Raw genomic sequence first — 19,455 nt, 5'->3', positions numbered from 1 at the left:
CACTGCTGCCACTGTCCCTTCTAGGGGACAGTCTCTCAAAATCCTTTAAGCACCCCTTGCCCTTTTACCTGTTTTTAGCTGATAGGGTTCCTGAACTGATGGCTGTGCAGCTGCACAGATGCTGCTTGTGGTGTGAGAGACAGGAGGAATTGAGACCTAGGGTGGGGGTACTGTCTTTTTGGGTCACTGCTCTGTGGCAGCATCCAGTCCTTGGAGCTTTATAGTGGCTTTAATCTTAACTGCTGCCTCAGTTCTATCCTTCCTTTACTTGTGTGGTTTTTAGTAACTGCAGGGTCAGTATATGTTGGCTTTGGTGGAAGACAGTGAATTAAGCCTGGTTGGGAGGAGGGGAAACTAACCCACAAACCAGCTCAAGCAAACAAATGTGTGCACAAGCACTTTTTTTGTTGTTGGTATGATTGATTTACTGCTTGTTTAGCTCTTAACTAATGTTTATTAATGTGATTGGCAGATTGATATTTATTTTTGAATAAATATGCCTATTTACCATATGATGTTGTTTTATGAATGTCAGAAATTAAATCTAGTGCTGTTTTAATGGCGCTCTTCTTGTGGGGAAAATAACTCCAGTTTACTAATGAGTTGCAGACGCTTCCAGTTTTCTAAAGTGAGCTCACTGGTCTGCTCCGCATCATGTAGTGTAATTCCTGGCATCTTTATTCACTCTCTGAAGGCCTTCAGAACAGTCTTTATCAAATATATTTGAAGATAGCTATGTCTACCAAAGAAATACCACTGTGCCTTATGTTAGTGATGGCAGCTGTTTGACGGGAAGTAACTTATTAGTCTTCATGTGAGGACAGAGAGGATCCTAAACTACATCAACCAGCTGAGAAAAGGGAACTGTAGGTGGGTAGAATGGAGTTATCTGTATTAGAATTTGATCAGGGCAGTAGACTCTTATTTTTATGAAGAATGGTGTTTATTCAGTGTCTTTGCCTCTTACACTGTTTGAGAAATGACACTTTTCAGTGTAGTTGTGTGCTTTACTCGACTCTGTTTTTCAATATGCAGAGTAGTTACTAGAAAGATGATTCTAGGGTCACTTACCTTCCTGGTTATCAGTAATAGGGTTCCTAATGTGTAAGTCACCAGTAAATTCAGAGTAATGTGAGCTTGGACAGTCATCTTCAGTTTTATTTTTTCCCCCCTCAATACACAGTATAAATATAATGATGATCACCTAAATTTGAAGCGTTGTAGAATGTCTAGAAAAATACCAGATTTTTTTCAACATTTGTTTTTTCTCTTCAGATTCTGATTTATTATGGCTTGTTTTTGCAGGCGTACAATTAGTATCCTTTGACTGCAAGCTCAGTGTAACATCTCAATAACCCAATGCTATTTTTTCATTACTTATTGACTTCTGAATGTATTCTCATGCCTATCTGCCCCTTTGCAAAGCTAAGGCATTGCAAAGTGCACTTACTAATCAGGTTGTATGCTTGTGTTCTGTATTTGTTTGCAAAGCTTCATATGCATCTGTAGGACAGGAGAAACAGTATGGCTGTATAAAGAATATTGCCTGTGCATTTTCTTAATCTGCCATAACATTCAGGTTTTTAAACTGCTTGTTACACCATTTGTCTTCCCTACTGAACTTTCAGTTTGGTGGTTTGATAGAGAAAATCTTGTATATGTCATAAACTTGGGTCCTTGGTGATGTGAGGTATTGGTTTGACTAGAAGGATGCTCCCCTGTTTCTCCCTCTCATCATTCTGTCCTGCTTTCTCTTCATGAGTGCCTGGTTTTCATTTGAAGTAATGTATATTTGGTGTTAAACATCTCATTGAGCGTTCTCTGCCAAGCTGAAGACTTTTCTTCCAGGCTGAAAGCCAAATGGCCTAGAAAATTAAATGCTGCTAACTTTCTCTACTAAATTCAGTACAGTAATTTCAAGTGCTTTTTTCATGTCAAACAAATTAAAAATACCATGTAGATTGCATCTTAATTTAAAAAAAAAGTTGCCAGTTAGGAAATCTAGTACTCTTGAAGAATAAATTGTACTTAATTGTATTCTGAAATAAAGTAGCTTAATAGTGCTGTTTAGCTATTTGGCTGTGGCTCAGATTTATTCTTTAGTTGATAAGATGGAATCCTATGTAGCATATCAAGCAAGGAATCTTTCTTACCTTCCTAACATGTGCAGGATGGTTTTGTCCAACACTGGCGCATTACACACTAAGAGCTTGTATTAATGATTGAACAAATGCTGCTTTTACAGCAGGCAAAAATCTTGTGTGGTCGTGCAAGCGATAGAACTTTTTTGTGTTGCACGAAAAAATGAAATGATCTTCATGAGGCTAGATGACTGGGAAGACTAAGATTACACTGTTAGTGTTTGCCATTTCCTTTGTGCATTCCTGATTTCCTCTCTTTATCTTCGTGTAATCAGCAGCTATATCCATTTCCAGGATCTAATTGAACGTAATGAAGAAAGAGGTTGGGCTGTTAAGCTTCCACATTCTCTGCTCTTTGTGCTGCTCTCGGTGCTAAAAAGAGATGAGTTAACATAAACCTGAGTAGGCTGTTTAACCTTCTTTCTCTTCTGGAAATGTAGATGCAATAACATTTGCAGCTGAAAAGGCTCATTCGCAGTTTCTAATGTTTAAGGATGCAAATGAAGCATTTTGTCTCTTCTGTCGCCTGGAGGTGTTAAGCAAGGAAACAGAAAGAGGTTTCTAGGATTAGTTCCACAGATTTCTTTTATCATGTAAAAATCAAGGGTGGTTTCAATGCCGTGAAGTGAAGAAAAGCAATATGGAAACCATCCAGGGAAAATTCTTAAGTTTCCTTTGTTTCTCTCTAAATTTTCTGGGTATTCGTTACTACTGAAATAGTCGAGTGCTCGAACTTTTTGTGACACAGGAGGGCTAAGTTCCTGTGCGTTGGGTGATGCGTGTGTGGAGAATGCTCTATAGGTGACAAAGCAGTTCGTCATTGACAGTGGCATGTCATACAAACTACTGTATGCTCGAGTTTTGTAGTTTGTATTTGAGAAACGCTTCTGATAACTCTCTGTTGCATTTGGGTCTGGGCAAAGACGTACAATAATACGTAGGCCATCTAAAGCGTTAAACTGTCTTAAAGTCAATTTATAAAGTAAAACTTCAGCTTGATGATCGGATCCAAAGTGAAAAGTTGTAAGTATAGAGCCTCAGAGGTACTTTTTGTTTTTCTTACAGTGCCTTGTAGCTTTGAGTCCTTGGAGAAAGCTGCTTCTGTGCTTCTTTTCACTTGTAAAGATATGACCTGGAAGATGATTACTACTTTTTTCTACTTAGGAGTATAATATATGCTATGAAATGTGTGGTTATTGAAACTTTCTTGAGTTTTAAAATACAGAATTAAATCAGTGCAAGCACATTGACCCTTTGTACATATACTCTATGATAGTATGAGTTCACAACTTGTATCTTAAGGTGTCTACAGATTAGTCCGATTCTTAGACTTTTGACTTTGTAAACTTACTACTTCTGTGGAATTAAAGAGGAGATGACTTTAAAGTTTATTTAAAAGATATTTTCTATGCAGCCTTTGTACTTAAGGTGATGCTGACCGTCTAGATTTATTCTGGTTCCTCCCTGGTGTTTACGCAGGAGGTCACGCACCTTTTCTGAGAGGTGCACACTTTTTGGAGGCAGTGGAGTTAAGTTGCCTTAGATTATGCTTATACTGATTCAGCAGCTGTAGCTGTTGTTTAAGCTGAGTTTTAGGGTAGTCTAACAGGTTGATTTCTCTCTTTCCACCCCCAAATATTTGAGTATACGTATACTACATTTTGAAACACATAAATATACCTCTCTATATGTAATATACACTATATATACTGTTTCTGCATTCTATTCCTAGCCTGCTTTAGAGAAGGTGAATTTGGGGCTTGGATAAGGCCTGTTTTCATTTGGTCCTTTAGAAGCTTGTCTGGTCGTACTGGTGGAACTTAAATACAGTACAAAATTTTCTAGTAACTGATTAATGTATTTTCATATCTCTGCATTTTTAAAACTATACTTTGGAGACCAGTGTGAACAAATTCACACCAGGATTAAACAAATCAGATATATTTCTTAGAATAATGGCTTAAAGGGAATTTGTTAACACATCTCCCTCCCCATGCCAGAGGTTAGACATGGAAGCTGGCATCTGTGTTGGCTTAGTTCCAAGTAAATTAGTATATTTTGGTTTTCAGATTTTTAGTATTGCTGCCCAACAATCATCATTTTTCTTTCTTAAGGTAGTGGTTGTGAAAATGCTATAGTGTTCTGTAATTTCAGTTTTAAGTGAGACAAACTTCTTGCAGCTGTGTTCAATTTCAGGTAAGGCTTTTTCATTCTGCTAGCTCTTCTCTTTCTAAAGAAACACTTCCAATGTATCACTTTCTCTTACAGTATGTACTCCTGTTTGAGACAGTGAGTACAGATATTTAAAATGGCACAGTATAGCATCACAGGTGGTGAAAACAGCTTGCATGGTGGGTCTGGCTTCTAAAATGCCGTGTGTTTTGGAGCCAAGTAATGCTAAGCTTTTATTTCAAAGTAGAACTTGGAATAACCTATGAGGTCTGACAGGCTGGGCAGCACAGTTCTTCACCACCACCTCCTTACTCTAGCAAGTTGCATCGGGTTCTGTCACTTTCCCCAGTCACCGAATAACTTTTTACTTCCCAGACTAGTTGCTATCACTGTCTACCTGCCTGCTGCTTATATGGCTGTAATACTCCATCTCCTTCCCAAACCCTCATACAAAACAAAAGCCAGACCCTCCAGAAAGAGATGCAGTGGCTAAAGGCAGGTGTAGTCAGGTAAAAGTAGATGCTACAACCTTTCCCCCCTCTAGCATATTTATCCAAGCGGATGCTTATATCACATACTGTATTTACTTAAAGAGGTGCTATGCTGTTCTGTTGTAATCTTGTATAGAAGGCTGTAGTTTGCTTTTCTTCAGCATGGCTCATTTTGTTCTAATGAAGGATGCTACTCTACCTGTAAATGTTGTCTTTCTCCCTGTGTGTGTATATAAATGTGTGCGAATCTGAAGATCTTTTGGCCTCAAGAGTTCTGCTTTTTTTGTTCTAAACAAGATTGGAGAAACTGTTGTTCGCTGAACTATTGGAGAGTTACTACTTTTGGTGATCCATGACAATATCTAAACATGTTACTGTTTCAGGCCTTTTCCAACTTAAAATGAGTCTACATACAATGAAATTCACTATATGTTAATACTAAATGTACAGGTTGATGCCTGGACAGATCACTGACCACTCCTGTATGTTGTTTTATTCTGAGCTTTTAGGATAGCAGCAACATGGTCCATTTGTTCGGGCTGATAGGTTGTTTCTGTGCATCTAGCAGAAAGCTTTGGGGCATTCTTTCACCTCCATGGTGTTCTGTTGTAGAGCATTTTACCAGTCCAGTATTTCCTAGATTGAGTGGATGCTTCTTTAATACATTTTTATAGTATATTTCTTGGGAGGATTCAGCCCTGCATTTATTCCTGTCCTGTGAAGACAGGCTGAGAGAGTTGGGGCTCTTCAGCCTGGAAAAGAGAAGGCTCCCAGGTGATCTTACAGCAGCCTTGCAGTGCCTGAAGAGAGCCTACGGGAAAGCTGGAGAGGGATTTTTTTTTTACGAGGGCATGTAATGATAGGACAAGGGGCAATGGCTTTAAACTGAAAGAGGGTAGGCTTAGATTAGATCTAAGGACGAAATTTCTTACAATGAGGGTGGTGAAACTCTGGAACAGATTGCCCAGAGAAGTTGTGAATGCCCCATCCCTGGAAGTGTTCAAGGCCAGGTTGGATGAGGTGTTGAGCAGTCCTGGTCTAGCAGAATGTGTCCCTGCCTGTGGCAGGAGGGTTGGAACTAAATGTTCTTTGAGGTCCCTTCCAACCTAAACCATTCTGTGATTCCTTCCGAGTATTGAATGGACAGTTCCTGTGTTGTGTGAGGTGATTTGTTACGCCCCTACCTCTTTCAACAGATGTCAGTGTGCTTGTCTATTTTTCTGGTGGGACTCCTGAATCTTGTCTGTCTTTGGATGGTGGTCATCTGGGCCACTTCAACTGGATTTTTCTGTTCTGCTTGGTTACTTTCTAGGTTGTTTAAACCTCTGTTCCTTTTGCTGCTAGCTCTGCTTCTCAACCCTGCATTTAGCCTGTGTAACTTAAAGGCTTTTGAGCCCAGCTAGCTATTACAGTCATCCTTGAGCTGTGCTGCTTATGTGCTCTGCTTTGTATGTGGCTGCAGGCAGATGCATGTACAAGTCTATTTTCTTCTGATGAGCTGAGTCCCTGCTGTAGATGGGACATGTGTTTGTGGGAGATTCTAACTCTGATACAGTTTGTGATTACCAGACTACTTCTGCCTCCTTGACTGGCTGTGTGTCAAGAGGGCAGAAAAATTAAGGCATTTGTTCCCCAGTACAACAGTGGAAGAATTCATCAGCTGCATGCGAGTATTTCATGGAAACATTTTCCAGATCTTCCTGTGAAGAAAACTTGAGGGTGGGGACAAAACCCCTTTGAAAACTAGACCTATGATAACAGTTTCTACTGGAGTTCTCATCTGTGGATCTTCCTTCATAATCTCATTTGCCAATAAATTCTTGAGTATGTGTGAGATTACCACACTTGCTGATCTTGCTGTTTTTTCACTGCAACAGAATCTTGCTTCTGCTTCTCTTCTGCACCTAAGCTGTTCTGCTGCTTGACAGCCCGTGTCAGCTGGTTCAACCACTAGCTTTGATGCTTCAAACTTCAGCCATTCTGTGATTAAAACAGCACTCCTCAGAGAAACAACAACATGCTTTATTTTAAAATAAACCTTAAAGTAGAAATGCAGACTTGAACACAAAATCAGGCCAGTATGGCAGCATGCAGTCTCTCCCTTGCACACCTGAAAGTTGAGGATGTGCCTTCTCAAAAGAAGGTTCTTGTTCCTGGTTGCATGATCCAGCAGCTTATGTGGTCCTTCCTCCGATACCCATTAAGCTTCTCTGTTTAGCTGATTTTACACTCAGGAAAGCAATAGAAAACACTTCTCACAAAAAAAAAGTTAGGCCTTTGACTGCCATATTGGTCAACGAGGTCAACTGTGGAGTGCCAGAGCCTGCCCTGGAGAAAGGGGATAGATCGCAGAATCACAGAATGTTATGGATTGCAAGGGATCTCAAAGGATCTTCTAGTCCAGTCCCCCTGCTGGAGCAGGACCACCTAGATCAGATCACACAAGAACGTGTCCAGGTGGGTTTTGAACATCTCCAGAGAAGGAGACTCCACAATCTCTCTGGCCAGAAAAAACAGACTACAGTCTTGGAAGCTTGACTACCCTACGTTCTACAAATGGACCTTGAGCTTGTTTGGAGATTCTAGCAGGGGACCGCAGCTACTGTATACCCTTGACTGATGAATGGTACCGTCTCTATCGGGGAAGGTGGTCCTCTTCGAGCGAGCGCTCAGCTTTGGGAGGGACGCACATGGAGTGGTGAGGGAGGAAGAGCACACCCATCTAGCCAGCCAGATCAGCTGAATCAACCCTGGTGATCAATGGGGTGACAGATGTTGCAGCCAGATTGTCCTCACATCATAGATAGGACTGTGGGAAGGGATGTGCAGGAGAGGAAGCAGAGAGAATGGGGGAAGAGCAACTAGGTTGGCTCAGTTACTTCTCTCATCACTCCAGACAGAGTGCAGACTCTGAGCCTACCCAGCCAGTGGTGCTGGGGTTAAGCCCTTTCCTCCTGAGTGAATTCCTGTTACTGTCTACCAATAAGTAAACCTTGAGTTTGGGTAATCTTGAAAACATCATATGTAAGTCTGAGTTTGAGAACAGATGATCCGATGGTTATATGCAACAGATCATTTGGCTTCCATAAATTTCATGAGCTTGTTTAAAACCAGCTCTGTTTAGAGCTGTTTTTAGGAAAGTTTATTTTCAATAAGGTAGAGCAGCTACAGTTGCTTCTGAGATTTCTGTCCTCCCAGTAGTTTCTTCATCAGAGGTGGGAAACATTTTCCTACAGCTGGTGATTTCAGATACCAGGGAATGAACAAGCACAAAGCCCACATTATTGCATTGTTTCTGTGTGGTAAGATAACTATAGAGGCTTTTGCACCTGGAAACAGCTGGGCACTTGGAGTGTGTTTTGCCACATCAGCATGGTGCGAGTGGAAGAATCCCCTCACCAAATGATCCTGAAAGAGAACACATGAGATTTTTGATAGCTGTGTTTTTGTACATGGTGTACCTGCTTGTTGGTTGAAGCTGCTCATGTTAAGTTGGTGTTATATGTAGATTCAAATATCTTGGCTCGAATGAGAACACTGAAAAATGTGTTTCACTGACCATAACTAATGTGGTAAAAGACAGAGGAAAAGTTTTAATATCACTTGTTTTGTCTGAAGCTGGGTTGGAACTGTTCAGTCCTTTCCTGCAGGGCTCAGGGGCCTGGCAGTGAGTTGGCTGGTTTGTCACATATTCATAAGCCCACAGAAGAGTATATACTGCCAAGGGAACTAGTGAGTATGAAAGTTTATTATGCAGTTTTCCCTCCTTCATGCTTTTTGTCCTTAGTTCTGCTTATGCTGTCACTGAGACTGAATCCACTACTGACTGTATAATACAGTGATTGTGAACATTTGCATTTATAATTTCCAGGAGGCAATGCAAAGGAATCTCCTCTTCTAGGATCAGTCTCTTCAGTTACCTCAGATCCGTAAGAGTTTGTCAGATGGGCGAGTCCTTTCCAAACATCGAGAGGATGGCAATCTATGCTAGCATAGGCCCATTTGTCCCACTCTGTGCTCAGAGCAGTCAGACATGGTTGACAGACTGTGAAAGTCACATACAGCTCAACCACAGACTTCCCAAATGGAATTTCCAAATCTTGCCTTTGCTTGTCCTATTTTGACATTATTTAATTTTTGCTGTATTTGGGGTCTTGTGTTCCCTGAGGGTAGAATAAGGCTTTTGTCTGGCTTAAGGGGGGAAAAAAAGGGAAGAGAGAACGGACTGCTTGTGATTCTTAAGGTGCTACAATTAAACCAACTATTGTTGCTCTCAAAAATAGAGAGGTGTTGGGGAAAACTCTTCAATATCTACTTCTTAGTCAAAGAAAGAGCTAACTTTCTTGGCATGGAATGTATTCTGAAATTGTTCTTTTATTAAATATTCTTTATTGTTTGTACCTTTGACTATGCAAAGTAGAGCAGTGATACATAAGTATCACAGGTATCTCTGTAAAGAAAATGCTGGTGCATGTTTATGGCAAAATTTGATATGTTCCTTGTGGCCAGATAATTAGTCCTCAAGGCTGGAGTACACTGAACGTGTGGAGGAGTAACAGAACTTTTGGAAAAACTTGTTTGATATGCAGTGTGTAAACTTGTGTAGGTACAGCAGAGGTTCTAGTGCTTGCTCCTACACTGGCAGATCTCTGTATGTGTGGGCAGACTCATCAGGCACTAGAAGTTTTTCTTGCACAGTTTCACTACTTCCATGTATTTCATAAACTAAGGATGCTAATGGATGAGTGCTGATAAATCTTTCTGGGAGCTGAAGATGTTAATGCCACACTTTCTTATGGTCTATTTTTGGTATTTTCTATATCTGGCACTAGTTTTGAACGGGTCATTTAGTACATTATGTGTGAGTATCGGCAATGAAGAATCTGGGGCACTGTTCTCGTGGTGAGCTGACAAGCTTTGGCAGAGGGCTTGAGCAAACATCTTCGAGTGATGAGGTCTTAAAGTATTGTAGGAAGACTTGCTAGAGTTTGTCTAGTAGTGCCTTAAGCTGACAAAGTGTGGGGTTTTTTTGTGAGCTTAGCTAAATTTCGTTGCAAGTCATGTCAGAATACACACCTTTCTGTATGTAAGAAAGATGGGTTGACGTATTGGCTGGAAACCAGTTGATCCCCCTTAGTTTATTAACTTATTTTCGATTTAAGGATTTTGCAGCATGCAAAGTTATGTGGTTTCAGGTATCTTGTGATATCATATTGAGTTAAACAATTTTATTTTCCATCAACAAAATCTGAAATGATTGGATACGATGGCTAACCACACAGGGGACTAGCTGGCAGCACTGAGCTGCCGCTTATTCACAATTTAAAGAGCAGTTCTGTGTAGGGTACAAAGGTTCAAAGCAGTTAAAACCGAGGTGCATGTGTACACAAGTGCAGTTAGTAAATTCTAGACATTAAAAACATGCATTTTAAAAAAGGACAGAGATATAGATTGTACCTGGTGATATTTGCATTACAGTAATGTGAATCTGCTGCACGTAATCTAGTACTTATGTTGGTTGTATCCATGTGGAATATTACAGCTCTACAAGATTCACGTAACAAATATACTGACTGTAACAGATTCATTTCTTGACATGGCCTGAAGTGTTCCTTCTCAGGTGGTTCATGAATCTCTCCTGAATGCTGCTGTTGTCTTCTTATTCAACTACCTGCTTGGACAGGAGCAGGGATTAAATTAGGCACTTTGAAAGTCTGTGCCATAAGGCAGTGAGAAGAAATAGTAAGTCAAGCAAAATGTCCGCTATGTGCCTTTCACTGGAAAGTGAAATTTTTGGAACCACTGCCTTGATGACTTCTGGAGAGCCTATGTTTTTAATGGCAGACTTTGAGAAGAGTGGGGAGAAGCAGCAATACATGGTCAAGTTGGAAGTGGCATTGATTAGTATGTAAAAGTCCATATTATGCCAGAAACTGTAGAAACAAAGTATTTCCAGGTTAGGAGTGATACAAGAGAGACTGAGTAAACTCTAGTTGCCAAGTATGTAAGTGAAGCTTTTCAACAAAGCCTTTTGAGATTGGAATATGGTCTGACAAAAAGGGAACTCTGCCCTACATCCAGGTGTATGCAGGCACCTATTTAAAGCTCTCTTAAGAGGGAATGGAATATCGGTTTTCGTGTTGTAATCTGCTATTGTTTCTGAAATGGTCAGCTCCAAACTTTGTGTTGGTATGACTTCAGATGTCAACTCCTTGCTTCTTGATTCCCTTCTCCTTTAAGAAGTGAATTCCTTCACTTTTTCAGTGAAGGAATGTTTTTCACTTGTTCAGATTCTTTGGCACCATAATATTAATAGATTTTCACCCTTGTGTTGGTCTTCTATCCCTTCCTCTCTCATATTGCAGTCTTCCCAAATTTGTGCTTGTAAGACAGCTGTTCATCAAATCAGTATTACTGAGTTGCTGAGCTAGTAAGCCTACTGTAGTAGAGAAAAAGTGGGCTGAAATAAAACCCAGATGGTTCACGGAGTTGAAGCTAGCAAGCCTTCTACGTAGCTAACCTGTTGCTCTGCATTAGGTTTGAGTGTCTTTGCACTGGGCTTCCTAGTGTGTCTGTAGTACTTATCTGGTCTTTTCTGTTATCTGTAGCACCCTGTTAGCTAGGGTGATAGGGAGTTGTCTATGCAAAGCTTCTGCTATTCACTCTTCCTGCTAGGGAGTTGCTGACAGTGTAAACAGTTACTCCCGAGCATGTTGGGAGCTCTCGGCTCTTCGGAGATTCTGAATAGGATGGTGTTCCTCAAATTAAAAAAAAGTCTTTCCTGTGTTAGTTCTGTGATCATGTATTACCATCATGTAAATTCAGAAAGCTTCAGTGAATTCTTTTATTGTTAGTGAGTATAACTATCTGGCAACCCTGACATATGCAGCACAAGAGTATGTCAGAAAGACAAAATATTAAGACACGAATTATGATACAAGAAATTGAATGTTTGCCATTGCATTAATGTTGATATTGAATGAACTGCCCATAGACTGGAAACAAGTTGTTTTTAAGCATTTTACAGGTGTCTTAGAACTGGCGGGGGGGGGGGAATCAATGAAACAGTTGGAAAAAATTTTGCAAGGCTACTGTGCTTATTCTTTTGATGTTTTTTTCCTATGGTACAAAAGACACTAAGTTGCCTGAAACACGCACGTACTCACTGATGCATCAGTAACTTTCAGTGAAACAGTTCTGATACAATTGCCTTTAGCTGTACAGTACTGACCCTGGAGAAGTTTGAGGAAATGTCTGTGTACTTGATCACTGAAGGCCATTGCTGGCATAGAGAAACAAGAAGGGGGGGAAAATACAACCTGGTGTTCTACCTACATAATGAAGTATTAAAGTTGAAGTATCAAAGTATTTTATGTTAACATATTGCCATGGTAGTATTGGAAGAGAGGGTTGCCTGAAAGAACTGGGGAAATGTTATTTCAATTGTTACCTTATTTTCAAGATTGTTAAAAATGTTGAGTAACAAGACTGTACTTTCATTTTATTATTTCATCGAGGTTTGGTTTTAGGAACATATAATGGAATTTTCAACTGCATTACAGTTCAGCAAGGATATCTTTGTAAATCACTTGCAGCTATTTTGATGGTGAATTAACTAGCCTTAGTGTTTTCTCAAGGGATATTTCTAACTTTCAAGCTGGAGTACTTCCACTTTCAGCTATCTTTCTTTGGCCTGGCTTTGATTTATGTAATGCTAATTATAGGGGCTTTGAATCTGTGTGTATACATTGTTTCACAAGGTCATATATGTTTTTAATGAACTGGCTGAAGCACTGATTATTGCTAGGTTGTTACATAAACAGATCACTGTATTCTAAATTTTTTTTGTTAATCAATTCAAAAGAGAAAAAAATACAACCAATACCTGTGTAAAGCTGATTTTCAGTTTCATCTCCTGAAGTTGTATCTTCATTGTTTTTGCAGGCATCAGAAGGTGTCACCTTCATTGGACCTGATACACATGCTATTCAAGCTATGGGAGACAAGATTGAAAGCAAATTGTTAGCCAAGAATGCAAAGGTCAACACGATCCCTGGCTTTGATGGAGTAGTCAAGGTGAGAAATCATTTAATTATTGTCCACCCACTGTAGGAACAGTGCCTAAATTGAGATACACTTATTGAAAGTCTGATGCAGAATGTTACTATAATTTCAACTTCTTTTTCAATAACATGTAATTAAAAATGGAGTAGAGGTTTTTATTTGGAGAAGAAGAGAAAGTATTTCACAATAAATGATGTATTGAAGACTGCTTCTAGGGCGTCTTTAAAAATGTTTTGCTTTAAATTTAACATGAAGGCAGGGAAATGTGTTAAATATCAGGTGCGAATTCGACTATCTGCATGTCTTTACGTTTCTCAGGTCTTTACTTCTTGTTGACCAAGACCTGGACAGCCCTAAGTTAACAGTGAAGTATGTTACACTGTATGAAGCTTCCACTTTACAGGCTGTGCTAATGGTGTAGATTTCCATGTGTTGCAAAACTGAGGGTGTGGGGCAAGTGGAAGTTGGTGACTCTTTGTCTGAATCTGCAGCTAGCGTCCTTCCTGGGGTTTTAGAAGGAAAGATTTGAAACGGTTTTCCAAAAATATTTTGATTGTTTCTTTGTATTTTGTAAGGTGAAATAAAGTATGTCTTGGTTTTGGTTTATTTTCTGCTATAGAGATGAAGTATTGGGCTCTTATAAGCTTTCCTGTGTGTCTTTATATATAACAGTCTCTGTTAATGTGGGTAAATAGCTTTTTTCCTTTAAAACCTTAATTTGTATACATCTAAAACTTTAGCGCATTATAAAATGTTGACCTCCTGGGTTGATTTTTTTTTTTATGCTTGACATGTCAAGTTAGATCTCCCTCTACCTCATCCCAGCTCCCACCCACCCCCTAAAAAAAGAGTAAAACTTTCGGTTTCAGGAAGAAGTGAAAAGTTTGTTTCAGCAACACTTTAATGTAATTGAAAGGAAAGCTTTTCAGGTTTTATTTATGACAATTGATATTGACCTCTGATTATCATAAATCTTATTTACATGATGAAATAGGAAATGTCAAGATAATTGGGAACAACTGAATATGTTGCTGGAATCCAGATTGTAGTTTAAGGAGCAACATATGCCAGGGCAATGGTGTTCAGCATCATGTCAGCTCAGTTGGACTTTAAACTCTTATGAGGAAGAAAACCCAACTTATCTAAATAAGAAAGGTGAATAGTTAAGCCTCCACAAAATTGTTCTGATGAGGATGCCTGGAGAACTTGCCTAGTGAGAGAGAATGATAAAACCATGCAATATCTGAGGTCAAAATGAACAAGTGTTCTTCAGTACTCGTGATGGAAATGCCTGGTGTGTGCTGCAACAGCAAAAAGTGCAAAGAATTGTTTCTCTTCTGGAGAGCTCCATATGAGTGTTAGGCTGGCATTTGTGGCAATGCTGAAATCTGGCAGTCATAAGTTGAACACAGCATTCCTTCAGGTTTTTGTTGCATGTTTTAGCAGTCCTTGTGTATATGGTCCTTTAGCACTCATACAATTTAACAGCAGCCAAGCTATTGTGCGTAAGATCCTTTGTTCTGCCTTGATATCCTGTATATTCTTCTAGGAATTCTGAAATTAACTTATAGAAAAAGTCTAATTAAGAGATAACTGAATTAATAATTGTCCTAGTTTTAGCTGGGACAGTTAGCTCTTCTTTTTAGCAGCTAGAAGAGCTCCATGTTTTGGTTTTACTCAGAGGCTCGCTCTGAGAAGAATGCTGATAGCAAGTTGATGTTTGTGGTTGGACGTGAAACTCCAAGGATTTTTCAGTGTGCCGGAGTGCAGAAGCACGGCGGGATAAGGGGGGAGCATAGCTGGGACAAGGGGGCCACGATTCCCCTTGTGATTTGTGGTGGAACTTAAGATTGAGGGCCAAACTGGCCAATTAGTATTCCATATCATGCAGCATCATGCCCAGTATAAAGTGAGGGTCAGCCGGACAGAAGGGCTTTTGCGCTTTGGCTCTTTCGCCGCTTCTGCTCTTTTGTGTTTGCTGCGCTTTTGCTCTATTGCCTCTTTTTCCTCTCTCTCCCAGGACTCTCACTCTCGGAGTACTCTCTCTGTCTCTCTGCCCCTCTCTATTTTGGGGCCTCGCGTTCGTCCGGGATTGTGGCTTCGGGACGAGACGGGCTTCGCATACGAGGGGGCGATGAGCATCTACACTGTGCATTAAATCATCTGTATTAAATTGTTCTTATCTCAACCCATGGGTTTCCCGTTTATCCTTTAATTCTCTCCCTCATTCCTGGGGATGGGGGAGGGGGAGTGACCGGCTGTGTGTGTGGGAGGGTCGGCCTAACCCATGACAATAATCTAAACCCCAGAAAAATATTTCTAATGCAGAACACTCAAAATGCTGGTTATATCGCTGTATCAAGTTAAAACTTACATAAAGGTCTGTTAATCTGCTAATATAAAGAAACAAACCTGGCAAAGTAGGATAGCGGTTAATGAAAAGATAGCCCACTTTCACTGGTTATATGGCTACTTACCTGCATGTGCTTGTTTGAGACCTTTAATTGCACTGTTTCTTGACAATTATCTGAAGTTCCTGATACAAAAATGAAAGAGTGTAAGTATCTGCTTGGCAGTTGGCTATATGCAACAATAGTCTCAATACCAAATGAACTGGAATGTAGGACTGAGTTGACAACTCCAATCCTCAGCTATTGAAAGGAACTGTGCAGTAGTTGCTTAATCATGAAGTGTCCATATCATATCGATTTCACATACCTCAGCCTTGCACTAGTTCTGATTATCTGGTGAGTGTTAATGAAAAAAAACACGAGATTAAAAAAAACCCTGCAGTGTACCCACCAGATAAGAAAAGGAGAGTCCATATACATTGCCAGTGTTGTAGTTTCCATCAGAAAGGGGAGATGAAAATTAAAGGTTAACCAGTGCATTGGTTAGCAGTTCTAAGAAATAAAACTTCTGATAATTGACATTCTCATCCTTGCTGTGGATCTAAATATGTGCCTGTGTTTGTCCTCTGATCTCCTTCCTGTGATAATGTGTCTTACTCGGATGAATATGTGAGTAGTTAGGTCATATAGGATGCCCGATCTTTGATTAAAACTTGAGGTGCTATTTTGCCAATTCAGACCGAGATAGGAGGGATAAAGCTGTGTGATACCAAGTACAATCAGAAGAGCAACACACAAGGAATTGGGGACTGTATAGAATTTCTGCCATTCTCTGGGAGACCTGTTTTGATCAGAGTTACAAAGATTTCAGCATCTTTGAGAGCTCGTTTTCTTGAGAAACGAAATTTTTGAAGGTCCTAGGAAGGAGTTAAGTGTGTGCTTGATACTTGAGTTGATTAAAGGTGGCTTCATCTTTATAGTGGAGTCTAATAAAGCTGGAATAAAACTACATTCATGCCTCTGACAATGCCAGAAGTTAAAGATCAGTTACATGTATTCTTTGTGGATGAATAGTTAAAGTGAACATAGAGTAACAACTTCTAGTGCTTCGTTATTCAGCTCAGGACTGCACTGAAAATCTTTGTTACTTGAAGAGTTGTCTTTATCCAGTGCTTATTAAATGGTGCTTGCAGATACATAGGCCTTTCATGAAAAAAGGGTAAATGTTTTCCCCCTCTTATTTATTTTGTTTAGCACTTACACATAGTAGAAATTGGAGTTGCTAAGCTTTTGTAATAACATCTTGGAGAAGTTGCATGTAGAAAAATTCCCAGTGAGTAGAAATTAAATTAGAAATTTAAGAGAAGAAAGCCCTTCAACAGTGTACTTACAGACCTGGAAGAATAGAAGAGGAAGATGCTTGGCATAACAGGCTCAACTAACTATTCTCATATAGGCAAGTGCTGTAGTAAATATGAAACAGAGTGGAAAGACGTGGAGTGAGAATGGAGAGGGCAGTTTGACAAGGAGTAATTTTCTTCTCTTCCCTGGTTCAGTTTCTCAGTTAACTGGGGCAAGTGTTACCCAGCCTACACATGCAAGGAACCTGAGTCTGGTGCTGTTGGGTAGAGAGCTAACAAAAGCATTCCGAGGTAGTTAATTTCAAAATTTGTAACTCCAGTTAGTTTCCTAAAACCTGATTGGGGGAGATAGTGCTAAACAGTCTTAATGAAAAGAATTGGTGTTAATCCACGTGAGCAATGGCTATGCTAAAGTTAGAGCACAGAAGTTGTATTGTCTGTAAATAAGTAAACAGAAATAAGGGACGAGAAGAAAGTGGAGGATGAGTAATGAGTGTAAGGAGATGCTGTGGTGAAAAGCTGGCAAAGGAAGAGCAAGGGAAGAAAGACTTTTGTATTGTTCTACCATGTACAGCCAGTTTGGTTTTATGGCTGGTAGAACACAACTGGATGTAGACTCAGAAGATTAATATTTCTGGGTGTCGTCTTAGTTTTAATGATGTCAGGAGACACGTTGAAGGTTTTCTGCAAGGCTATGGATTTACTGTATTTAAATTTCAGGTATCTGTTTTGGGGGTATTCTTGCATTGGGTTATTGACATCAGTTTTAAAGGATCCTTGTGTTGCTGCAGAGGTTATTGGAGACTAGGCAGGAACTGGATGTTTTCTAAGCCCAACACCCTCAGCCATGAAAACTATTATGTAGTTCTTCATAGTTAATACAGTGTTTACAACTCTAAAAGTCTCTTAAACAGCTTTATCCTGACATTCCTCGACATCAGAATAGATTTGCTTTTTTGTCTCCACCTGCTGGTACCTGGCAGTGAGGCACATACACGAAATTAAGAGGTTAGAAATTCTTACGCTAAGTGAGTATTTTATGTCTTTTTAACTTAATGAAATCGGCCGTTTGTAAAAGCACTATGACATCATCTTATAACTTATGATTTTTATAAACTTGTACCATTACTTGAACACTTTTATTTGTACAATAAAAGGGGGTGCTAAAATTATATATTTCTTTACAATCTGCAATCTATTTTGGGAAAATGGTAGTGTAGCTAATGTGTTTTTGGAGGAAATGGCAGTAAATCATTGAGGACTTTTAAAAAATAATTCAAAATGCTTTCAGTACCAGTGTGGTTTTGTGTATTTTGCACGTATGGACTTGTGTGTTACACAGTGTCATAGCGTTTGGGTTTTGCCCCCTTTGGCAAATGTTGTGTATCTAGCATAAATTCTTTGAACCAAAAATCTAAAATAACTGTTCTAACTTTTTATGAGTAGTCAAACTGCCGCTGTGTTTATGTAACCTGCAAGTGAAATGCATGATACAAAAACTTTCTTATGGAAAAGGATCAAAAGCCTTTCCAGAGATTTCAATGTCAGTTGCTTCTTAATTTTTTGTTCCTTAGTTTTTCTCTTTAAAACAATACTTCTGTTTTCTATTTCAGAAGCACTCTTTGGAGGCTAAACAATTTGAATATGCATTTATTATTATCAATATGCATTTATTATTATCAATATGCATTTATTATTATCATTTTTAGTATTAGAGTTTGAGTTCTAATATATTAGAACTGAAAAAGAAACAGATGTTGAAATAGTGTAAATTAATAACTGTGCTGGGCAGTTGACTTCAGTCTATTCAAGCCAGAGCTGAGACAATTAGTGCTGCTGATAACGATGCCGCTTATTACTTAAAGTTGTTGCATGTAGAAAAATACAGTGGCAGTGAAAAGTTCCTCTAACGATTTGCAGCTTGCCTTCCTGTGGACTGCAGTGTGCCAGTGAGCCACTTGTTTGCAGGTAACTGAGTGAAGAAAAAAATTACTGTTTGCCCTCCTCCCCCCGTTCTATTTTGCAAATATATGAGTGAATTTGCAAGAGAAAAGAAATGTAAAAGTTTCCTTCTCGACTATAATCGTGGCTCTTCATCAGTCATCACTCTTCCTGCGTTTTGTTCCAGAGGCTCTAATTGTCTGCATTTGGCAGGTTTAACACTTCCTGACAGAGAGGCTATTAAGGGGAAGTATTCTCGCATAACTGTCACAGGCAGGAACAAAGAACCTTCAAACTCAATGTGTGGAAACCACTAACATTCTTAAATGACCCTTTTCATGCATTTTATCCCTTTAAGCTAAAATTTGGAGAGTACAGGGTCATGGAAAGCAGCAAGGTGTAATAAAACAGTAAACCCTGATTTTTTTTTTTATTTTTTTTTGTTATATTTTCGGGGATGGAGGACGAGGAAGGTTTTTTTGCTAGATTTATCTCTTGACTTAAAAACAATTGCTATTTGGAAAAATCTCATTAACAGATGTGACTGGAGTAAAAAGACTTAAAACTGATGTTGCTTTCAGGACTGCTTTGAACTTAACAAGCACCGATTTGTGGAGCAGACTAGCTAATGAAAGGAAATTAAATTTTCTGACAACTTCCCCTGCCAGCCCCCTTATTCTTCATGGGGCTGTTACTAGGTACTGAAGACTTTTAAAGAGGATTTTGTTTTATTATCGGACATAAATGAACCAGGTATGAACATTTCTTATGTATTTTTTTAAAGTTCTGACCTGGGTGCTTTTAAAACGGATTGACTTGAAAGCTTTAAAAATATCAAGTTTCATTTTAATGTTCATAAGTCAGCCCCCATAGTTTCAGACACACTTAACAGCTGGTGGTTTCCAGACGTTACTGCCCTCCATACAAATGTTTT

The 19,455-nt window shown here is 39.4% G+C and overlaps 1 protein-coding gene across 1 annotated transcript in view; it reads left to right on the top strand.

Moving 5' to 3' along the window:
- PCCA (propionyl-CoA carboxylase subunit alpha) overlaps positions 1–19,455 on the top strand; it is a 321,041-nt gene that overhangs the window by 88,279 nt on the left and 213,307 nt on the right. The window contains exon 7 of the mRNA XM_086611055.1: positions 12,749–12,880. Coding sequence (XP_086467181.1) covers positions 12,749–12,880 — 132 coding nt within the window. The remainder of the gene's footprint in view (positions 1–12,748; positions 12,881–19,455) is intronic.

Source organism: Tauraco erythrolophus, chromosome 1 (assembly GCF_009769465.1).
Source record: "Tauraco erythrolophus isolate bTauEry1 chromosome 1, bTauEry1.pri, whole genome shotgun sequence".
Taxonomy (NCBI): domain Eukaryota; kingdom Metazoa; phylum Chordata; class Aves; order Musophagiformes; family Musophagidae; genus Tauraco; species Tauraco erythrolophus.
Note: the sequence above shows the minus strand (reverse complement) of the source record. Positions and strands in the feature narration are given on the sequence as shown.